General features: G+C 42.6%; 1 protein-coding gene across 1 annotated transcript in view; it reads right to left on the bottom strand.

Annotated features, from left to right (window-relative positions):
- GRB2 (growth factor receptor bound protein 2) overlaps positions 1–17,728 on the bottom strand; it is a 46,712-nt gene that overhangs the window by 3,540 nt on the left and 25,444 nt on the right. The window contains exons 3-5 of the mRNA XM_080356615.1: positions 6,093–6,190; positions 1,476–1,598; positions 139–307 (exon numbers count right to left, since the gene is read on the bottom strand). Coding sequence (XP_080212741.1) covers positions 139–307; positions 1,476–1,598; positions 6,093–6,190 — 390 coding nt within the window. The remainder of the gene's footprint in view (positions 1–138; positions 308–1,475; positions 1,599–6,092; positions 6,191–17,728) is intronic.

Here is a 17,728-nt window from a genome sequence, read left to right as displayed (position 1 = left end):
GTTCTAACGATGCACTTCTACAGGCAAGAAAAATGTCAGTCAGCTTCCTTCCACCCCTATTCATTTAATCTAAGATGCAATCCCACTTCAGGCTGTGGTTGCAATAGTCTAAACAGTTTACGAGGACACTCCTCTTACCTGTGGCACCTGTTCAATGTCCCGGAGAAATATTTGCTGGTTCCTGGAGACAGATGTGGATCTGTGATAATCTACGAGCTCGTTCAAAGAATTGAACTTCACCACCCAGAGGAAATACTTGCCAGCCCCATCTCTAAGCACCTTGAAGTGCTGCACATCATTTCCAAACCTGGGAGGAAGGAGTGAAGAACACGAAAAAAGCACATTATTAATCGCTGAGTATTCTTCCTTTGGGACCATCAGCACAGAGTTTGGAACAAAAAAGTCCTTCAGGGCACAGTGAAAACTGTCAACAACACTGGTAATACAGATAGTAAGAAGATGCCTGAAAACCACTCGTCAATTGTATTTTAGAGAAATCAGTGATCAGAAAGATAGAATTCAAATACTGAAATTTATTTTGAAAAATAGTATTTTACTCTGAATAAAAAAGAACTACAAAGAGTCCAACAGGATTTTCCAGATGAATGCCACATCAATATTTTTCCTTCAGTCTAAAAGACTGAAAACAGGAGACAACTGCCCCACGCTTGGCATACACAGCTTCTATATTTTGGCTGAAAACGTAGACAATACCTTGGCTAAAAAAAACAACGTGAAACCACTTGTGAGCCTCTGCTCTCCCCTCCCCGGCCTGAGAGCTTCTCACCATTCCAAATCCTGCACATCACTGTTTAGAAAATACTTTCTTAAATTAAACAAACAGGAAAAAAAATCAGCTGAGACATAACCAGCAGATGGCACCACCAAGCTAACAGGCAGAGCCACGCTATGCTAACTTTGTTTCTTAAAGGAATGCACTGTCTGGAATTTCTTCCATTCATATCTAGTATTGCAGCTGGGACAATTGTATCCACGACAGAAATATAAACATCTCAAAATCAGTGGCTTTAATCTGATTTGTTGGCATGACTCGCTGCTGCTGTACAGGAGGACAAAAATTTGGTTATAGACCAAAGATGACCAGGAAAAAAAAAAACCCTGCTGAGACAGATCGCTGGCAAAGAGGAATGAAGGAGAATGGACTGAAACACGTACACACGGGGCACTTTGGGGCTGCAAGGAGGAGTAACAAGATCCAAAGACAAACCAGCAGTGCCTGGGACTACATGAGCCAGAGAGCAACATGCCAGCAGGTCAGCCCTGGAGGCTCGTTATAAACCAGAACATATCTATCTGTTCTATTACAAAGAGGATAAGTATCGCTGGAAGGACAGGAATGCTATAGGGCATCTGAGGGACTATTCCTGCTCCTCAGCATTGAGAATTACACATCCTCTACTCAAAGGAGCGGCAGATGGCCTGATCCCCACCCGGGATCACCAGGCACTACTCACTTGACGGAGAGGGAGAAGTCCCCCGGAGCGCTCTCGCTCTCCCTGATGAGGAAGGCACCGTCGTGTCTCTGTTTGCCCAACATCTCTTCAGCCTTCGCTCGGGGAATCTTTCCAAAAAACCACCTGTGGAGGGAGGGAGGAAAAAAATATGGAAAGTTAAGAATTGTATTCCTTTTGTGGAAGAGCCAGATGTAGATACTCACATAGAGATTAAACGATTCCTAACAGAAAGAACTCCACTGCACCTCACTGCCACTCAAGTACAGGCTCTGAATTACATGGTTTTTCACAAGGTTTCATCCTGGATATAACGCAACCGTAACTTGATAGGCAGATACTTGCAATTGCCCCATTTCACCCAATTTAGCAAAGCAGAGATAAAATCCTCAAGTTACAGGACTCGTTTTCAGAGGTGGAAAAAAACCTGCTCAAAATTTAATGCATTATTCACATCGTTTTGCACTCTATTGCATCTGCAGTTTAGCACATAAAACATCACAACGAGAATCTACTGTACAAAACTGCTTCACAGCAAAGTCCTGCTTTGTGAGACTAAGACAGCTACGCCAGGAACTGGCTACAACCTTGGTCAAAGTTAACATGTCAACTATGGTCTGCGCTGATATCTTAGTAATCAGGCCTCATAACCTAAAATCAAACTCATTAAATGCCTAGCTCAGGCAAGAAACTCAAGTCCGTTCCTTTGTCACTAAGGAATAAAATCTCACGTTGCTACATGCAAAGGTTTAATTGTCCAAACTGTAGGATGCCATCAACTCTGAGACAAAGTCCTGCACTAGTGGCTGGTCACTCGTGAACTGCCCTACGATACAGCAGCTTTTACTTCAATATTACCCAAAGATCATCAGTGGGGGGATAATCAGTTTCCTTTATTACTTATGATCAGCCTCCTTTATTACTTAGGCCTCCTAAGGAGAAGCCACTCATGCCTTAGTCATGATTTGCAGAGCAAACAATATAAAAAACTTCAGTTATTACAGATTAAGAACAGAAACATCACTATTTTAGTGGGTAGGAATCTTAAAAATAGGAAAAGTATTTGCAAAATACAAGGGAAACACTAGGACTTCATTCACAGGTTTCTCTTCAGAAACATTACAGCTGCGGAAACAAGATCCTGTCTACAGATTGACCCATCCTGCGCAAATGGAAAGTGCATTTTGTATCAGATCTGATTTCTAGTCTCTTTTAGATGAGGTGGTAAGACACGACTCTTTCAGCAGAGAGAACGAGGAGCTTCACTCAGCTGGTTGTTCCTGCAGCCCAGAGCCTGATCTTCCCAACCCTACCAGAGCGCTGTGGTCAAGGGCAGGTATCACGTGCCAGGTAATGCGGGTGCCAGGAGCCGAGATACATGCAGACCAAGCAAGAAAAGTTCCCTCAAGGTCTCTCTGCTTCATTGCAGAGCAGTGCTGAGCTGGGCATGCGATCCGGTTCTAGCAAAGATGCTGATAAAACTTGTTTCAGTGCCCTGTTTTCTCACTTTCTCCTCCAGCCAGGACAATCCAGCGGCTTTCACAGGAGCAGTCACATGAAATCGCTGCACCATCAAGCCACATCTGAAATTCTTGACAACTGCACCGAAGTGAAAGCCGCAGGCTGACCAGCTCCAGAACACCATGGGTGAACCCACCTCAGGCAACGGATCATCAGCACTGATGGACAGACGCCGGTCATGGGATTCTCACCCACATTTACATCTGCGTTTCCAGACTGCTCCAAGATTAAAGGCAAACATGGGCTGAGTGGCAGGTCACATGGCGTGGGAAAAGCAGAACCATCTTCACAACCAAAAAAGTAGAGCTTTCAGTTGCGAGGAACAGATCACAGAGGACAGGAGCACGAAGCACAGCCTACAACCACACAGATGACTGACCTTAGCAGAGAGCGTTTAACAACAGCAGCTCCAGTCACCGAGTTCACTTTCTAAGTGAAGGTTTTGGTGCAGCAAAAAGGCAGAAGCAGCAGAGCCCTCCCCTGAAACAGAGCTGTTCTTAAGAGAAGTCGAAGCTTTCATGAAGTAACCCAGATCTTCCTCACTACGAAGCAGCTATCTCTAGAGGTCAAGGAGGACTGATTACTTGATTACCACACTCTCCAGTTACTGGAAGCCCTCATTCCTCTCGCTGGCTGTCTTCCGTATCTGAAAGAGCTCAACAGAACATCTATAATCCTTCCTGAAGCCTCACAAGTATACTCTACTTTACCTTCCCCCTAAATTTTACTGCATCACTACAAAGTAGAAGTGTACAATTCGATTAAAGGAAGTAACACTTCCAAAGTAACAATATCAAGTTCTTATAAGTTTTCTGCCAGCTGTATCTAAGGCACTTTACCTTCAATAGAAAGACTAAAAACCTCCTACAGTTCTTGAACTCCCCTGCATTTTATGGCTTCACTACCACTTTAGCCAAAGGACCTTGAATTCTAAATATAAACAAGATGAAGAAAAAAGTCCATAGATGAAAGAAACAAGGAAAGGTATTTTGAAAGACTACTGTCTACCTAAGAACACATTTGTAAAGCATCAGAAGCGTTCCGCAGATATGAATCTCTGCTACTGAGTGACTGAAAAAATTAACAAAAATCACAGCGTGTCCAAGACAATGAGGCCAAAGAAACAGACCACAACACTCCCACTGCATCCCTGCTGAAGCACCAGGCATGATAACCCTTGTCTACAACCAGCTTTGCAATGTAGGTGAAACCCACCCAGTCAGCACTGCAAAAGCAAACGCAGGCACTGCTGCTGATGCTGCACAGCCAGAGGGAGACGCGCCAACGGCGCAACAAAAAGTTCACATCACGTTCAGGCTCATTTCAGTCGCCAGTTTTGGCTTTACTTCGCACAACCCATTAGCTTGGCCCATTTCCTCCGCATAAGTCACGACATTGTGAAGTGAGACTTCTGCAGTATCTTCTAGGAAAGCTGATTACCAACACAAACGCTTGAGATCACACACCGTAAGCTGGATCCAGGCTGTTTCACAAAGAGCAAATCCTTGCCCTGCCCCTCACAGAGAGAAGGCCGATCCTGCCGCCCGCGCTGCGGTGCCTGCACAGGAAGCCTCCCTGCCCAGAGCTTCCTGCAGCTCTTCAACCCCTACGGTGCCTGTGTCTGCTCACATCTTCGCTTTCTTAACTCATGTGGCAATGTGGATTAACCCTTCAGAACCCAGCTGACTCAGCTGGTGAGTGAGAGACACCACATTCTCCTTTCAGCTTCAATTACTAGCAGGTACAAAGCAAACTGTAAGATTTGCGAAATACAAGAAAGAAGAAACACTGCATTTAAGACTAGTTCTGGGGCTGGAACATTTAAGTCTCAGATCCTAGGACAGGATTTAAAGATATTTTCAGTTGCTTTCTTTCAAAATCCTCTTGAAAAGCTCCAGTGCCACTTTCCCACAACAAGATTTGTTACTAGTCTGAGAAAAGGAACATTCTCTCTCATACGTGGCCAGCTGCCTGCAATTTGCTTTTTGTGTGACCTGTATGACTACTTAGAGAGCTCTGCATTACAGCTAAGCAAACACTATGCTATAAAAACTTTTGCATAATTTCCCAGGGTTGTTAATGCACTAGTTAAGACTCTCGGCATTGCTGACACATGGAGCTAACTCCATCCAGCTGCCATCAGCAGTTCAAACGTCTTCAGAAAAGGTGAAATTAACTATGCTTAAAAACTGCTACCAAATTCACCCACTTGCAGGCTCACGTATTGTTCATTCCTTTAGATGTCAAAAACTGACAGCTCCATCCCTCTAAAACAAAACGCCATAGATGGTTACAGAATAAATTGATCATCATCACTACAGGAGACATCACCACAGTATAATTTAAATGCCTCCAAAACCTGTGAGAAGAAGTATAATGATTCAAATCGATGAGAGAGAGAAACTGCAAAGTACGTTTATGATCCCCAGTGGACTGGCGTGATCAGGGTAAACTAGACACCTTACAAGGTAGACAAGGGTTGAAACCATCTCAGAATTTTCTTGTGCATCCTTGCTTTACTTCCCACTTGCTGTGGGAACAACAACCAGCTGTTGGCCTGTTTTGAGAGGAAGGTGTTGGACCAGATGACTGCTCGAGGTCCTGTCCGACCTAAACATTCCTGTGATGTGACAGACGTACTAGGAGTTCAGCTCCAAATATCCTTAAACATCTTCCTGGTGAGTTGTGAATGATACAATTCTTTTACTCCTACCCGTGGCGCTAAGTACAACAGAGAATCATCACAAGACCACAGTCATTCTTTTTGTTGGGGCAGTGGCGGTGACAACTCTTTAGTAGAGAGTTTTGTGCTGGCTTATGCCTGCTACCCCCAGATTGGTCTGTCTGACCCACTGCAAGATACCAGAGCAACCAGAAGAAAAGCTTCCAAAACCACCCTGCTGTATGGCAAGCTGTGAAATGAGTTACAGTGAACACAGCAGCCAGAATGCTGCTCAGTAACCACCCTTTATCCACCCAGACACGTTGGTAGGTCTGCTAAGGTCCACTTTGCAAAGTATTCCACAGAAAACCTTCCTTCTGTTGGAGAGGATGCACAAAAGTAAGATCAAGCGAGCCCGTTGCCAGAGCTCTACTTACGGATGTGGTTTCATTTCTATGTAGTTCTTGGGAATGAAGCCGTCTTTTCCATTGAGTTCTGCCTTGTACCAATTCTGATCGCATTCTTCATTCAAAACCTGAAGGAAGCAAACAAAAAAGAAGTTTATCACATTTCAAGATATAGCAAAACTGAGGAAGGTACGAGCTTATTCTTTCTATTGGTGTTTCAAAGACTGTTTTGTAGGATGAACCTACAAAAATGGTACTAGGCATCCGGCTCCACTGCGTCTCATGAACGTTCGGAACTGTGGTGAACAAAAAGCTGAATGAGTAATTCAAAACAGCCAAAGGATTTTAGTGCCAGAACGCCATGCTTTAGTAAGAAAGTCACCCTAAGTCCACAGGTACTTTTAACAAGGAAATGTTTGGCACAGATCTCAGTCTAGTCATCTGTCATGATCAAAATATTCTGTCAAAAATCTACAAGCCAAGAAACTCTGATTCTTTATCACTTCTAATGATCACTTTTTCCTGAATTCAGCTGACAAACCTGACGCTTTCAGCACAAACATGATTTCATCCAGCTCTTCTGCATTTGCACTGGTTGCACACTGGGGATGGTAAAGATTCTAGGCAACATCTATATTATAGATAATTCTACAAAAAACCTCCCTCATGACAACATTAGCACAGGCCCAGATACAACCAGCATCTTCAGCTAGTTTTGCCAATACAAGTTAAAACCAGATTAAATTAGACTGCAGGAACAGCAACTTGCCCGTTGAGCATGTTAATCAGGTTAAACACACACAAGCAGCAAATGTAGATGAACAAAGTACCTTTTTTTCTTTAAAGAAATACTTTTCTTTCTATAACTTTAGGATGAAATGAAAGATCAGGAGTCACAAGAGAGGAGCCACATGAAGAGGTAGCTTAAAGCAGCACAAATTGCTACTCCAAAGCATACTTGCTCTAACAACCGGCTGTTTTATTTTTCATTGAATTTCTGTCAACTGGTACAGTGCAACAGGCAACCCTGGTACTCTGACTGCAAGTCATCTAGTGAGTAAAGTATTATGTTCTGTAAATAAAGCCATGATCTAGATTGAAACTACCCCTCCTCAATGAGACTTTATTTGGTTTTGGAAGTAAACCTCACATAGAACCTGCCCCCCCTTTAAAATTAAGCACTACAACACTTTTTCCCCAGCACTATCTTTCTCCTCAGCTTTCTGAGGCTCTTGTTTAATTTGGTGACAATGGCCGACAAAAAGCTGGACCTGAGTTTTAAAACAAAAACAAAAAAGGAAGATACACTTAAAGCCTCAAGTCACAAAAGTATCACATGATTAAGCATGGCCTGAATGCAGAAAAATGAGGAAACGCAAAGAGAAAGACAACACGAAGGCAGATGCAGAGATCACGCAGCACACACACATGTGGTCATGATGAAGATATCCACCATAAAAAGAAAATTCCTCATAAGCAATTGTTGCCATATCCAACTTTTGCTATCTCACTATATTTCTTTTTTAGGAAGGGTGATGACAGGAAATAAAAAAAGGAAAGAATTTGCAAGTACAGTCCTTAAAATTCTTACAGCTGATGAGAGTTCCTCAGAAAATTAAACTCTAAAGATCAATTTTTGCTGTCTTTCAAAGATACGTGACACATCAACACCCTAATCTGCCCCATTGAGGAATTCTATATATAAAAGAGAAAAACCTCAAGGCTTACTGAAATGAAATCTGGTAAAGCAAAAAGAGAACAGCATCTGAACCTCCCCAGCGAACCAGGGTGGCTGCTCCTGAATGCCTGAGTGCCGAGGCTGGTGCAGGACGGACACCCCAGGGCCAGCGCTTCCATCGAGGAACCCGCATGGGAACAGAGCCACATCCACACGCTTCAGGTGAGCAAAGATACGAACCTTTACCGCCCAGTCTGGGATATTTTCAGTTGAAGAAACTTCAATGCTTAAAAGATGCTAAGCACCTTTATATAGGTAAAAATATTCAAGCTATCTTTTGTGCAGCTGCTACTTTGAGCTTCCATTTCTTTATTTCCAAGCACTGTTTTAGCACACGTTACAGCCCAGCCTTTAGCAAGGACAACCTGCCTGCAGGTCAGGAGCAGTTCAAGTGTGCCTATCGTACAGCTGGGAGGTAAAAGCTCACACACACAGAGAGCAAATGCACATCAGCTGGTGTCTGCTGAACTGCCTTTAGCACAAAAACGATGCACATCTCAGAACCCCTGTGCTGACTGAGAGGCAGCGTCCGGGGCAGGAACCTGTTCCACTCCAGAATATGAAATAGCAGCAGATGACACCAGCAGGCAGCTCTGGGATGCTGAGCAGGGCAGATGGAGATTTAAAACATCTGTAAAAAAGTGAACTGCAGAGAGACTAGTGGGAGAGAAGGCACAGGTTGAAGCCCAGATTACAACTCAGTCATGCAAGGATTTTGGCACGTACCTTGAATGACCAGGAAGTCTGGTTGTTTTATACCCCAGCTGCCATCGCTAGTCATTATGCAATACAACAGAACACAAATACAACACACTTCTATGTGATTTCTAATACACCACATCTTATGCAATAGTATGCATTCCTTTAGCAAAGGTAGTACAGATTAAACCTTTGTTATGATTGTGTACTACAAACCCACTTCATTACCACCAGAGAGCAGTTAAGGGATATTGTTGTCTGTTCTTTCCCCAATAATAAAAAAATCAGTAAATTGTAGCTTCATATGAAGGCCATTACCACGTATTTGTGTTTTTGGCAGTTGGCATTCAAAATTATCAGAAATTCTAATGGCCAAATGTTAAGCGTTTTATTGAGTTTTATCTTGCTCTGAAGATACAATAAGAGATGTGGAGGAGCCAAATCACACAGCACTTGGGGTATTCATTAATGCTTGGCCGGAAGCCAAATGCCATTGAGGGAGCATTGCCGAAATATGCATTAAGCTGTGTGACCCAAAAAAAAGAGAAGCTGAATAAAAGGCATAGTAAGGTGAACTGCTCCTACATCCGCATGTACAACCTGTCCAAGGGACCTCTGCTGCAATAACGAACCCTCCACAGCTCCTCCCTTCATCGCCTTTGTTTGCTCCAAGGGCTTTTTCCTGCTTCACACCCAGCCTGACGTATCTTCAGAGCCGCTTGTCCTTTCTAGGATCATTTTAACAAGCTGTCACAGCTCCATTCACACCCTGGCCAACAGCCAAACCGTCCATGCCCTACATTATATACCAGAGGAGCTTATACACACACAGACACCCTGTGAGCACCCGTGTGCCCCTTTCCAGGTCTTCCAGAGGCAACAGAACACGCTGTTTTCTTTACAAGGCTCCATGTTCACAGATCGTTTCGGAGGAGTCACCTCCACAACATATTACCTCCAAACCCGTTTTTTCTGACGGTGTCTCAAATAGATACCACTGGAGCTGCTCTCATGCTTAGTCCAGCAAAAATGACTTGTATTGAAGTACCTTAAATTCAGGACAGCTTTGCGGTCACACGCACAAGGCTGGAGTTCTGGTGGCTGCTATGAAGTTATGTAGCTATTATTATGGCAACTGCAGAATAGTTATGTAAAATTTTAGCTTTCAAAAAAACCCCATATGCCACTGACATTCATTACTGACGTACAATTAAAAAGTAAATTGGGAACCCACATAAAAAAACCTCTGCACCAGGGTATCTGGTTTAGATGTTTACACCTGACATTGCTCTCTTTTATTTCGGATCATAAACCCACTGAAAGGAAAGAACTGACTTGATGTCATCAAACCTTTTTGCTGCAAAACATTTTAAGAAAAGCATTCAGTAAATCCATCTGTCCCATATCTCCAACTGGTCCCCAAGACAGTTTCCAGATAATAATTAAGATTAAAATTTATCGTCTGGATACTTGAAAAAAACAGCGCCATGCCTCTAAGAAAAATAGAGATTCTTAACTGAACTATGATAAGATTTTCCCAAAGGTATAGTCTAAGCACTGCATATATCACTGGATTTTGCTTTGAGAATTTCCCCAAGGACCAATAAATACAGATAAATTAAGCAACAAAAAGACACTGCTCCAAATTGAGAGCGCCTTGAGAGCCCACGAAAAACCTAAAAGGCACAAATTATCCCAATAGCTGTTAAAACCTGCTGCTCTTTCTATAGGTCCAAACATAAAGCGTTCCTTTGCAGCCAGTCCCCATGTCTGCTATAGATCTCACCAAGGCTATGCCAGAGTGACTTTTCCTTTCACACTGGGGCATCTGTGCGGGAGGAGAAAGAAGGAAGGATATTTTTAGCCGCTGCATTTGGACACACTCTGCCATGTGATGTCCTCAGTCTGCAGCCCTGTCCTACAGCCACTGCCTCCAGTGCTGGTTTCCTAGGCTGATAACAGATCTCTTATCAACAAAAGCCCATCTGTTCCCATGGAAATGGAGAAGAGGTACAACAAGGCAGTCACCACACTGTAGCTGAACTAAACATAAGGCCTCAAATGTGCGTGAGAATTTAGCCAAAAACATCAACGTTTGGGATCTGGAGAGACAAAAGCCAACAAGCTTGCTCAGGAGGGCTCTGAGTTTTGGTCCTGTGAGGTTTTGGGACTCTTGCAGTGCTGAAACAGAAGGTAACACAACGGCTCAACTACAACCCATCACCCGCCAATGGGGTGACAAAGTTGGACTGTTGCTACCACAAAGAAAACAATGCAGTATATTAAAACCACTCCCATAGTCTCAGGAATCCAAGGAAAGCGCTCACCACACTCAAACTAGTGCGGGAATTAGAATTTTAAAAGTGAAAAAATGATTCAAGGGGCAGCAATGCTGCAACTGAATATTGAGACATGGAAATGACATGTCCCAGGGTGGAACCGTGGTTGGGAAGACAGTTCTCACTCCCCACGGAGGTGCTTTAACACGGCTTTTCATTTCAGAGAAAAAAGGCTCCTTTTCTGCTCCAAGAAGAGAGGTGCAAACCAGCTACGTTCCAAGCAAGCGCCCACTGTTTCAATGGAAGCTACACCTGGATTTGACACAGCCCAGCACGCAGCGTCTTCCTTCCCACAAACTTCTCTGGTAACCTGTGGCTCCTAAATCCCCTCAACAAATGAATCCTCCTCACTCTGCCTGCAAAATGCCACCAACAAGGTGGTTGTACAGAGGAAAGGGCATGTTCAGGAAACCCAGGGTAATCTGCACCTCAAAATGGCATCGTCATTCAGGTCAAGCCAAATCGGAATTTTTATTTTCTTGGTTTACTCACCGTGACACACGGCACAGGTAATTTAACTTCAAACATTCAAGAACACATTACTGCTAAAATATTTTAGGCTTTTCCTTATATTCAGTTTATCAGAATTGCACATAGGAAATGCAAAATACCCACAGTTTTCAGATCAAAATCTGAAGTACCATGTTTGGACATACTTTAAGATTGTAAATACCCGCTCCCTAGGCAGATACAAAAAGCTGTGAAAACACTTAACAACCACTAAGCAAGTGTTACTGAAAACAGCCAGAGAAAGCTTGTTTTATAACTGCACTCAACTACCAAGTGTTATAATTCACTAGCTAAATAATGCATGTAGATTGTAATATAATGCGGTGTGTTATGGATACAGGTTTTCACTCTCACCCTCACTTCAATTCTCCTTATCACTACAGAAACATTTCTTCCACCCTTATATTTTTAAAAGCAAAAAAAGAGCACAAAACTAAAAAAAATAAAGATATTCAGAAAGTCTTCCCACTACACAAAGTACCTTGAAGGAGCCTGAAAACTACTCCAAACTAAAATACAAGACAAAGTTGAGAGACAACAAAGGAAAAATGACAATGAAAGTTGCAGGAGACAGCCACTCTAGGATCTAAGTTTCTCTTTCCAAACTGTAACTAACGTTGCCCTCCAAGTCTATGGCACAAATCTACTCGTCACTGGAGTTCTGTTCCATATAACCATTTATAGGTAAATCCAGTATTCCCCTAAACTTCAGAAAGGGTTGATGGAGAAAAGGAGCTGGGAAAGATTACAAGAAAGGATGTTACTTTTAACTACATCAGATAAAGTCGCATCGCAATTCCAATTCCATGCAATATTTCACCACGCAGAACTCCAGATAGAGCTACAGTGCTCAAAAAATCTACAGTAGCACCAGCTGGCAAGTACAGTAAAGTATGTTGTAACAAAGCAAAGTCCAAAGACAGGAATGTAGCCAGGAATCAGCATTCAAGCTTTCTCTTCAAAACTGCTTTTCAAAAACTTTTTTTGGTATATAACACAAGAATACTTGAGGCAACTCGAAGCCAGCTGAGGTACAACCAAGTCTGGCCACAAGGACAGAACTCAGCACAGACTAACCCACCCTGCCACTCAGGCCTTGCAAGTCTGGGACTATTTCCCCTCTGGCAAAAGCCTTCAATGGTGAAGGATTATTTATTTATTTAAGATAACAGGGGAAAGAGAGAGACAAGTTAAAAAAATCTAGACAACAATTCTCTTTTCCTATGGCTCTCCTAGTTTGGTTTGGGAAGGAAAAAAACAAACAACAACAATAAAACCCAAAACAAAACCACCACCGCCACCACCCCCCCGAACATAACAAAACTCCCCAAATTGAACACCACCAAAACCAAACCCCATACAGTATTTTAACGTGTATTGTAGCGGTCTCCGAAATGTCTAATGTAGATCCTGGAAGGAGTCAATCAAGCTCAAGGAACTTCGCCGCAGGTCTCCTCTTCAATGAAGTTTCATTCTGTGCAGGACGTTTCCAGTAGCACAAGGCACAGAGGTAAAATGAGAACACCCTGAGCAGTTCTGGCCACCCTGTGTGTGCAGGATGGCGAGACGTCAGCCTCAGCCATTACAGAGCTGTCTACAAATGAGTCCTCCCACTATTACCACTCATATAAAGGTGAACTTACAGCTACCACAAATCACGTATTTTCAAGAAGGTGGTTGACGTAATAATCTCCATTACAGAATGACGGCCTGCAGTAAAAATCAGTACAGGTGATTTTACAACCCAAACAAAAATAGCTTTTCAGAGCTGGCAGTAGCTGTTCTAATTGGGTTTCCCTCACCTAAAAGACTCACAAGTGTTTTGGCAACAGCAGGGACTCTCAGAGGTGAGATTCCTTTTACATTCAGCAACTTTTATGGTGCTCACGTGAACAGGTAAAGATGAATGTGCTGTCTCCTTTCAGTGCTCGATCAAAAAAAGAAACAGATCGTTATCACAGGCTAAGCTCCACCGCCTGCCTCGCACACGGAGAGGAGAATGCTGTGGGATTCACAAGAACGGTTTCTTAAAAAGAGGAAGGGGAGTGTTGTTTTTCCCTCGCGGTCCAAGGGTTAGTTTACAGTGACTAAAGACCAGGACCAGCCACCTTTTATAACTGGCTGCAGCGCTCAGGATGTTATCACGGAAACAGAAGACAAAACATCCTTCCTTAACCTCCAACCCGCTCCACATGAAACTGGGAAGTACTGAAGAGCAAAGCATTTTGTGAGTTTGCTGTTGTGCACTGCAGATTAGTTTACTCAGGTACCAGAGGGGACGGTAATTTGCTTGCTAATAAGTGTCTGTCCCCATTGAGTATTTATTTTAAAAGTAAGCAGATTAGCACTGTTTAATTTAGGTTTAAGCAGGGTCCCAAAAGAAGAACCATCAGTGAAGCACAAACTGAACAACAGGTCGAGCTCTGAATCCTGGGGAGCTCTCTGCCACCCTCCCTCTGGTTTACTGAGGAAAGAAAATAGCCTTGAATACTGAGTAAAAACCTGCTCTGTTCGGGAAAGGTTCAAAATCCAAAACCACACCCCAAAATAACCAAAATGCTTATATACACACCTGTACCTAAAGAACAGAGTATACATTGACATAAGCATCAAAATAAACCCTCAATTTTGAGAAAAAAAATTAAAAGAACTACTTTTCCCTAGTGGTCAGAGTAAGGTGTCCTGTTTCTATTCCTGTATTTGCTGCTAATGCAAACCTACAAATTCCAGGCCATCTGAAAAGAGGGGTTGTTTCCAGCTATCCCTTCAAGTTTAGTAACATGGGTACCAAGCATAAAGCACATCTGTTATATACTCTGGACTACTTATCCAAGCACAACCAGCTACAACTTTTCAGGTCTTTAATGAATCATAAAGCTTTTGTAAGAGCTCTTGGCACAAGCTCTGAGGGATGAAGGTCGAAAGTCACACTACCAGAAAATAATAATAATAAAAAGCTATCAAGCATTCTGATGAGAGTGTTTCAGAGTTGCTTTCAAGCTTAATAGAGGAACACTGCAGAATTATCAGCAGTGTTCTTGTGGCAGTTTGCAAGCATATAAAAACCATGTATTTCTCACACAACTTCTCTCATCCTGACGGCTCTGTTGTAAAACAATTATTTGATGCTGTGTATCAAACAGAAAAACTGAAACAGGTAATGAAGAACAAGCAACCATAGCCTGTGCTTGTCATTCCAGCTGTGCTTGCCCTTTAGTTTTACAATACAAATTAAGCTGGTCATATACAGTAAAAGTGAAAGTACCCTGGGGAAATACACCTGCATCACAGTCCATTAATCAGACTAGATTCATAGCTCATGAAATCCATTCTTAACCTGCTTTGCATAACAATTTTACCTGAATATCATACAGTTCCTATGTCTATTGGCATGTGCCTCTCTCACTAAAATGCACTGCCAGAGAACGTACTTATCATCATCTCCAAGGAAGGAGATACACCTGATTCTCAGAGTCCGGGACAATTCCTCTAGGACCAGAAGGCAGAATTCCTTGTTAGTATCCCACATGTTGCCTTTAAACAGCCTGTAGCAGTCACATAGTCAGAAGAGGACAAGGAAGTGCTTGCCTTTCACTGAAGACCACGACATTGCAACAGGAACAACCAGCCTTGAATCACCTCATGCTCGATACCCCAAACTTCTACAAACATAAAATCCTCAAGACTCCTTTACCAAGAAATAAAGAAATGCCAAAATTAAGACAGTTATGCTTGCTATTCCAAATGGAGAACGCATACCATTCCCTCTGCTGCATGTCATTGCCCAAGAAATGACAAAGTCCAACACTCCACTCCTGTACGTGCGTTAATTACTGCTTTTCCCAGCACACAAACTCAAGCAATTTACCTATCGCTTTTAACCAGAGAGGAACAGTTGTTTGGGGAGTGACGTTGAGCAACTGCTCCATTTAAGAAGTTCTCCATTACAACCATTCTAACGCTTGTACAGAACAGAGCTGCTATGATGTACATAAGTAATAGCAGGTTAAAGTCTAAAAGGATGTGTTAAGGAAAACAAACTGCTTATGAAGAGCTGCACATACAAACCTTCAAAGAAGGTGACTGCAGCCACCAAAGCTGAATATTGCTGGGTACACTTGGCATCCTGCTGAAATACCACACCGGGTAAGGCAGCTCCACCCTGGGGCTGGAAAAGCTGGGCAGGAGGGAAAACAATAACTACTGGAACAACCTGGACTTACTCAGCGTTCGATCAGAAATGTAGGGTATGTGACCTGAGAGTAGTTTACAGTAGTCTTGTGGACTCCAAGGTACAGCGCTCCCCAGCCGAGGCCTCATATGCACCAAATGGAAGAATTTCTTTCCGTGCTGTAAGGTGTTACAGCCCTGTCTGTACATCTCATTATCAGTTTTGCTTGACACCACTTTGATTTCAACTGCTTTTCCACTGTAATATTTGGGGTATTTTCAGAGGAACTGATACCTCGCTAGTTATTCCCCCTCCTGTACTGGTGCAGCTGATTATTACTGTCTACGTGTACAACAGCCCAGCAATCCTTGAACACCTTCCTGTTTTCATAATATATTTCCTCAAACCATCAAAATAGTTTTAAATTGTATCTCCAGCATGCAGAAGCCCAACTCAACTAATCATCACCACAAATATTATAGGCATGTTGCATTTAACCACCCGGTTCATTAACACAATATTACCATGCCAAAGATAATATTGTGGAAAGACATCCAGAGCCTTCAAGTGCAACCATGAACCACTGCTACTTGAGCTTGATTGTGGTTTTCTAAATATCTTTGTGATCCTTTTTACAGTAGGTTTCACCTAAACGAGGTGTCCCTGGTTCTTGTGAACAGGCTGGTGATGTCAGTGCAGGACTACGCCAGGACGCACGGGCAAGTTTAAGTCACTAATGGCATGTCTAAAGCCATTACGAAAACTGCAGTCTTGAGGTACTTCAAAAACCTGGAAAAGGTAGAAGAAAAAATGCACACGCCTTGTACTGACAACCTGACTATTTGGTGATAAGTAAGACAGACACCAACATTAACTGTCAGTAACAAAACAAGTCAGGAGGAAAAAATTTACAGGTTGACTGAAACTACTACCAAAACTCAACTACATTTCAGTGGGAAATACACTTAGAAACACTGTCTGCTACAATTTAAAGCACACTAAGAAAAGATACAACCCATAAATCCCTTAAAGAGAAATTTCTAAAGTGTTCAAAACATAGACTTTCTTTTTTTTATATTTTAAAGGAAGCAAATTAACTTGATCTGCAGCTGCTCTGTTCTTTTTCAGTGAAAAAGCTATTGGAACCACATGAGCAGAAGACTCAACATGCTTCCAAAGATCAAGGCAAGACTATTAGCAACATTACGGGGCGGGGGGGAGGCTTTCAGTGTAATTAGCATATATTTACAATATTTTTTTCTTTAAATGCATGGTTTTGTTTAAACTTTTTTATGACAGTATTTATTATGCATTCATTTTACAGTGCAGACAAAGTAACAGAGCACTAAAAACCTTAGATTTGCTTCATCTGGTTTTAAACTTTAAAGGTTTTAGGATTCTACCAGCGTAGATTCTTGCGCTTAATATCGATTGCTTAACATATTATAGCATTGTAAATTTTACAGAATGTGAAACAGTCATACTCAGCTCTTTAAGATATCAGGAATAGTATCTGACAACTAATTATCTATGACCTATGTTCCCAAGGTCAATTACACCTCATATGACACGTTAAAAAAAATTTGAAAACCTATGTAGCACTTCAGTTATTCTGATATTACTGAACTTTTGTGCGCTTCAAGTCTCTTATTGATGGTCCTCAAAAACCACAGTTGTCAAGTCACACCTTGTCAGGTGGAACACTTATTCAACTGAACACAGAACTATGGGCTAAAATCCAGATGACTTCAGCCTCCATCTAGGAATGAGGATGTTTGTAGGCGTCTCAAAAGTCAGCAAAGAAATTGTTAATACATCTTGACCTCAGAATTAACAATCTTACTAGTTAATTCATTCTTCTGAGCATGAATTCCCACCCAGCTACAGACCCAGAGGTTGCACTACGGGTTTGCAGGGGCCGGGTGTTTGGCAGCAGTGCTGTCTGAGCTGGTTTGTGTGGCTGCAGCCTCCCCCGTGTGCTCTGTGCAGTGGGAACTGATCTGACTGCAGAACAGTGCAGGGACGTGGTATATTTTTCATCTGTCTCAGTTCACTGGTTGGCTACACAGATACTTATAGCAAGTGCAGGGTTCAGCTCTGGAACTGGAGCGAGCGGCTGAGGAGACGGGAAGGAAAGGACCAGGGCAGGACTGCGTGGGCAGCCGCTGCTGTGAAGGAAACACCCTTCGCTCCCATTTCCAAAGGCCTG

Source organism: Nesoenas mayeri, assembly GCF_963082525.1.
Source record: "Nesoenas mayeri genome assembly, chromosome: 19".
In the NCBI taxonomy this organism is placed as follows: domain Eukaryota; kingdom Metazoa; phylum Chordata; class Aves; order Columbiformes; family Columbidae; genus Nesoenas; species Nesoenas mayeri.
The sequence above is the reverse complement of the archived record's forward strand: the minus strand, read 5'-3'. Positions and strand labels throughout refer to the sequence as shown.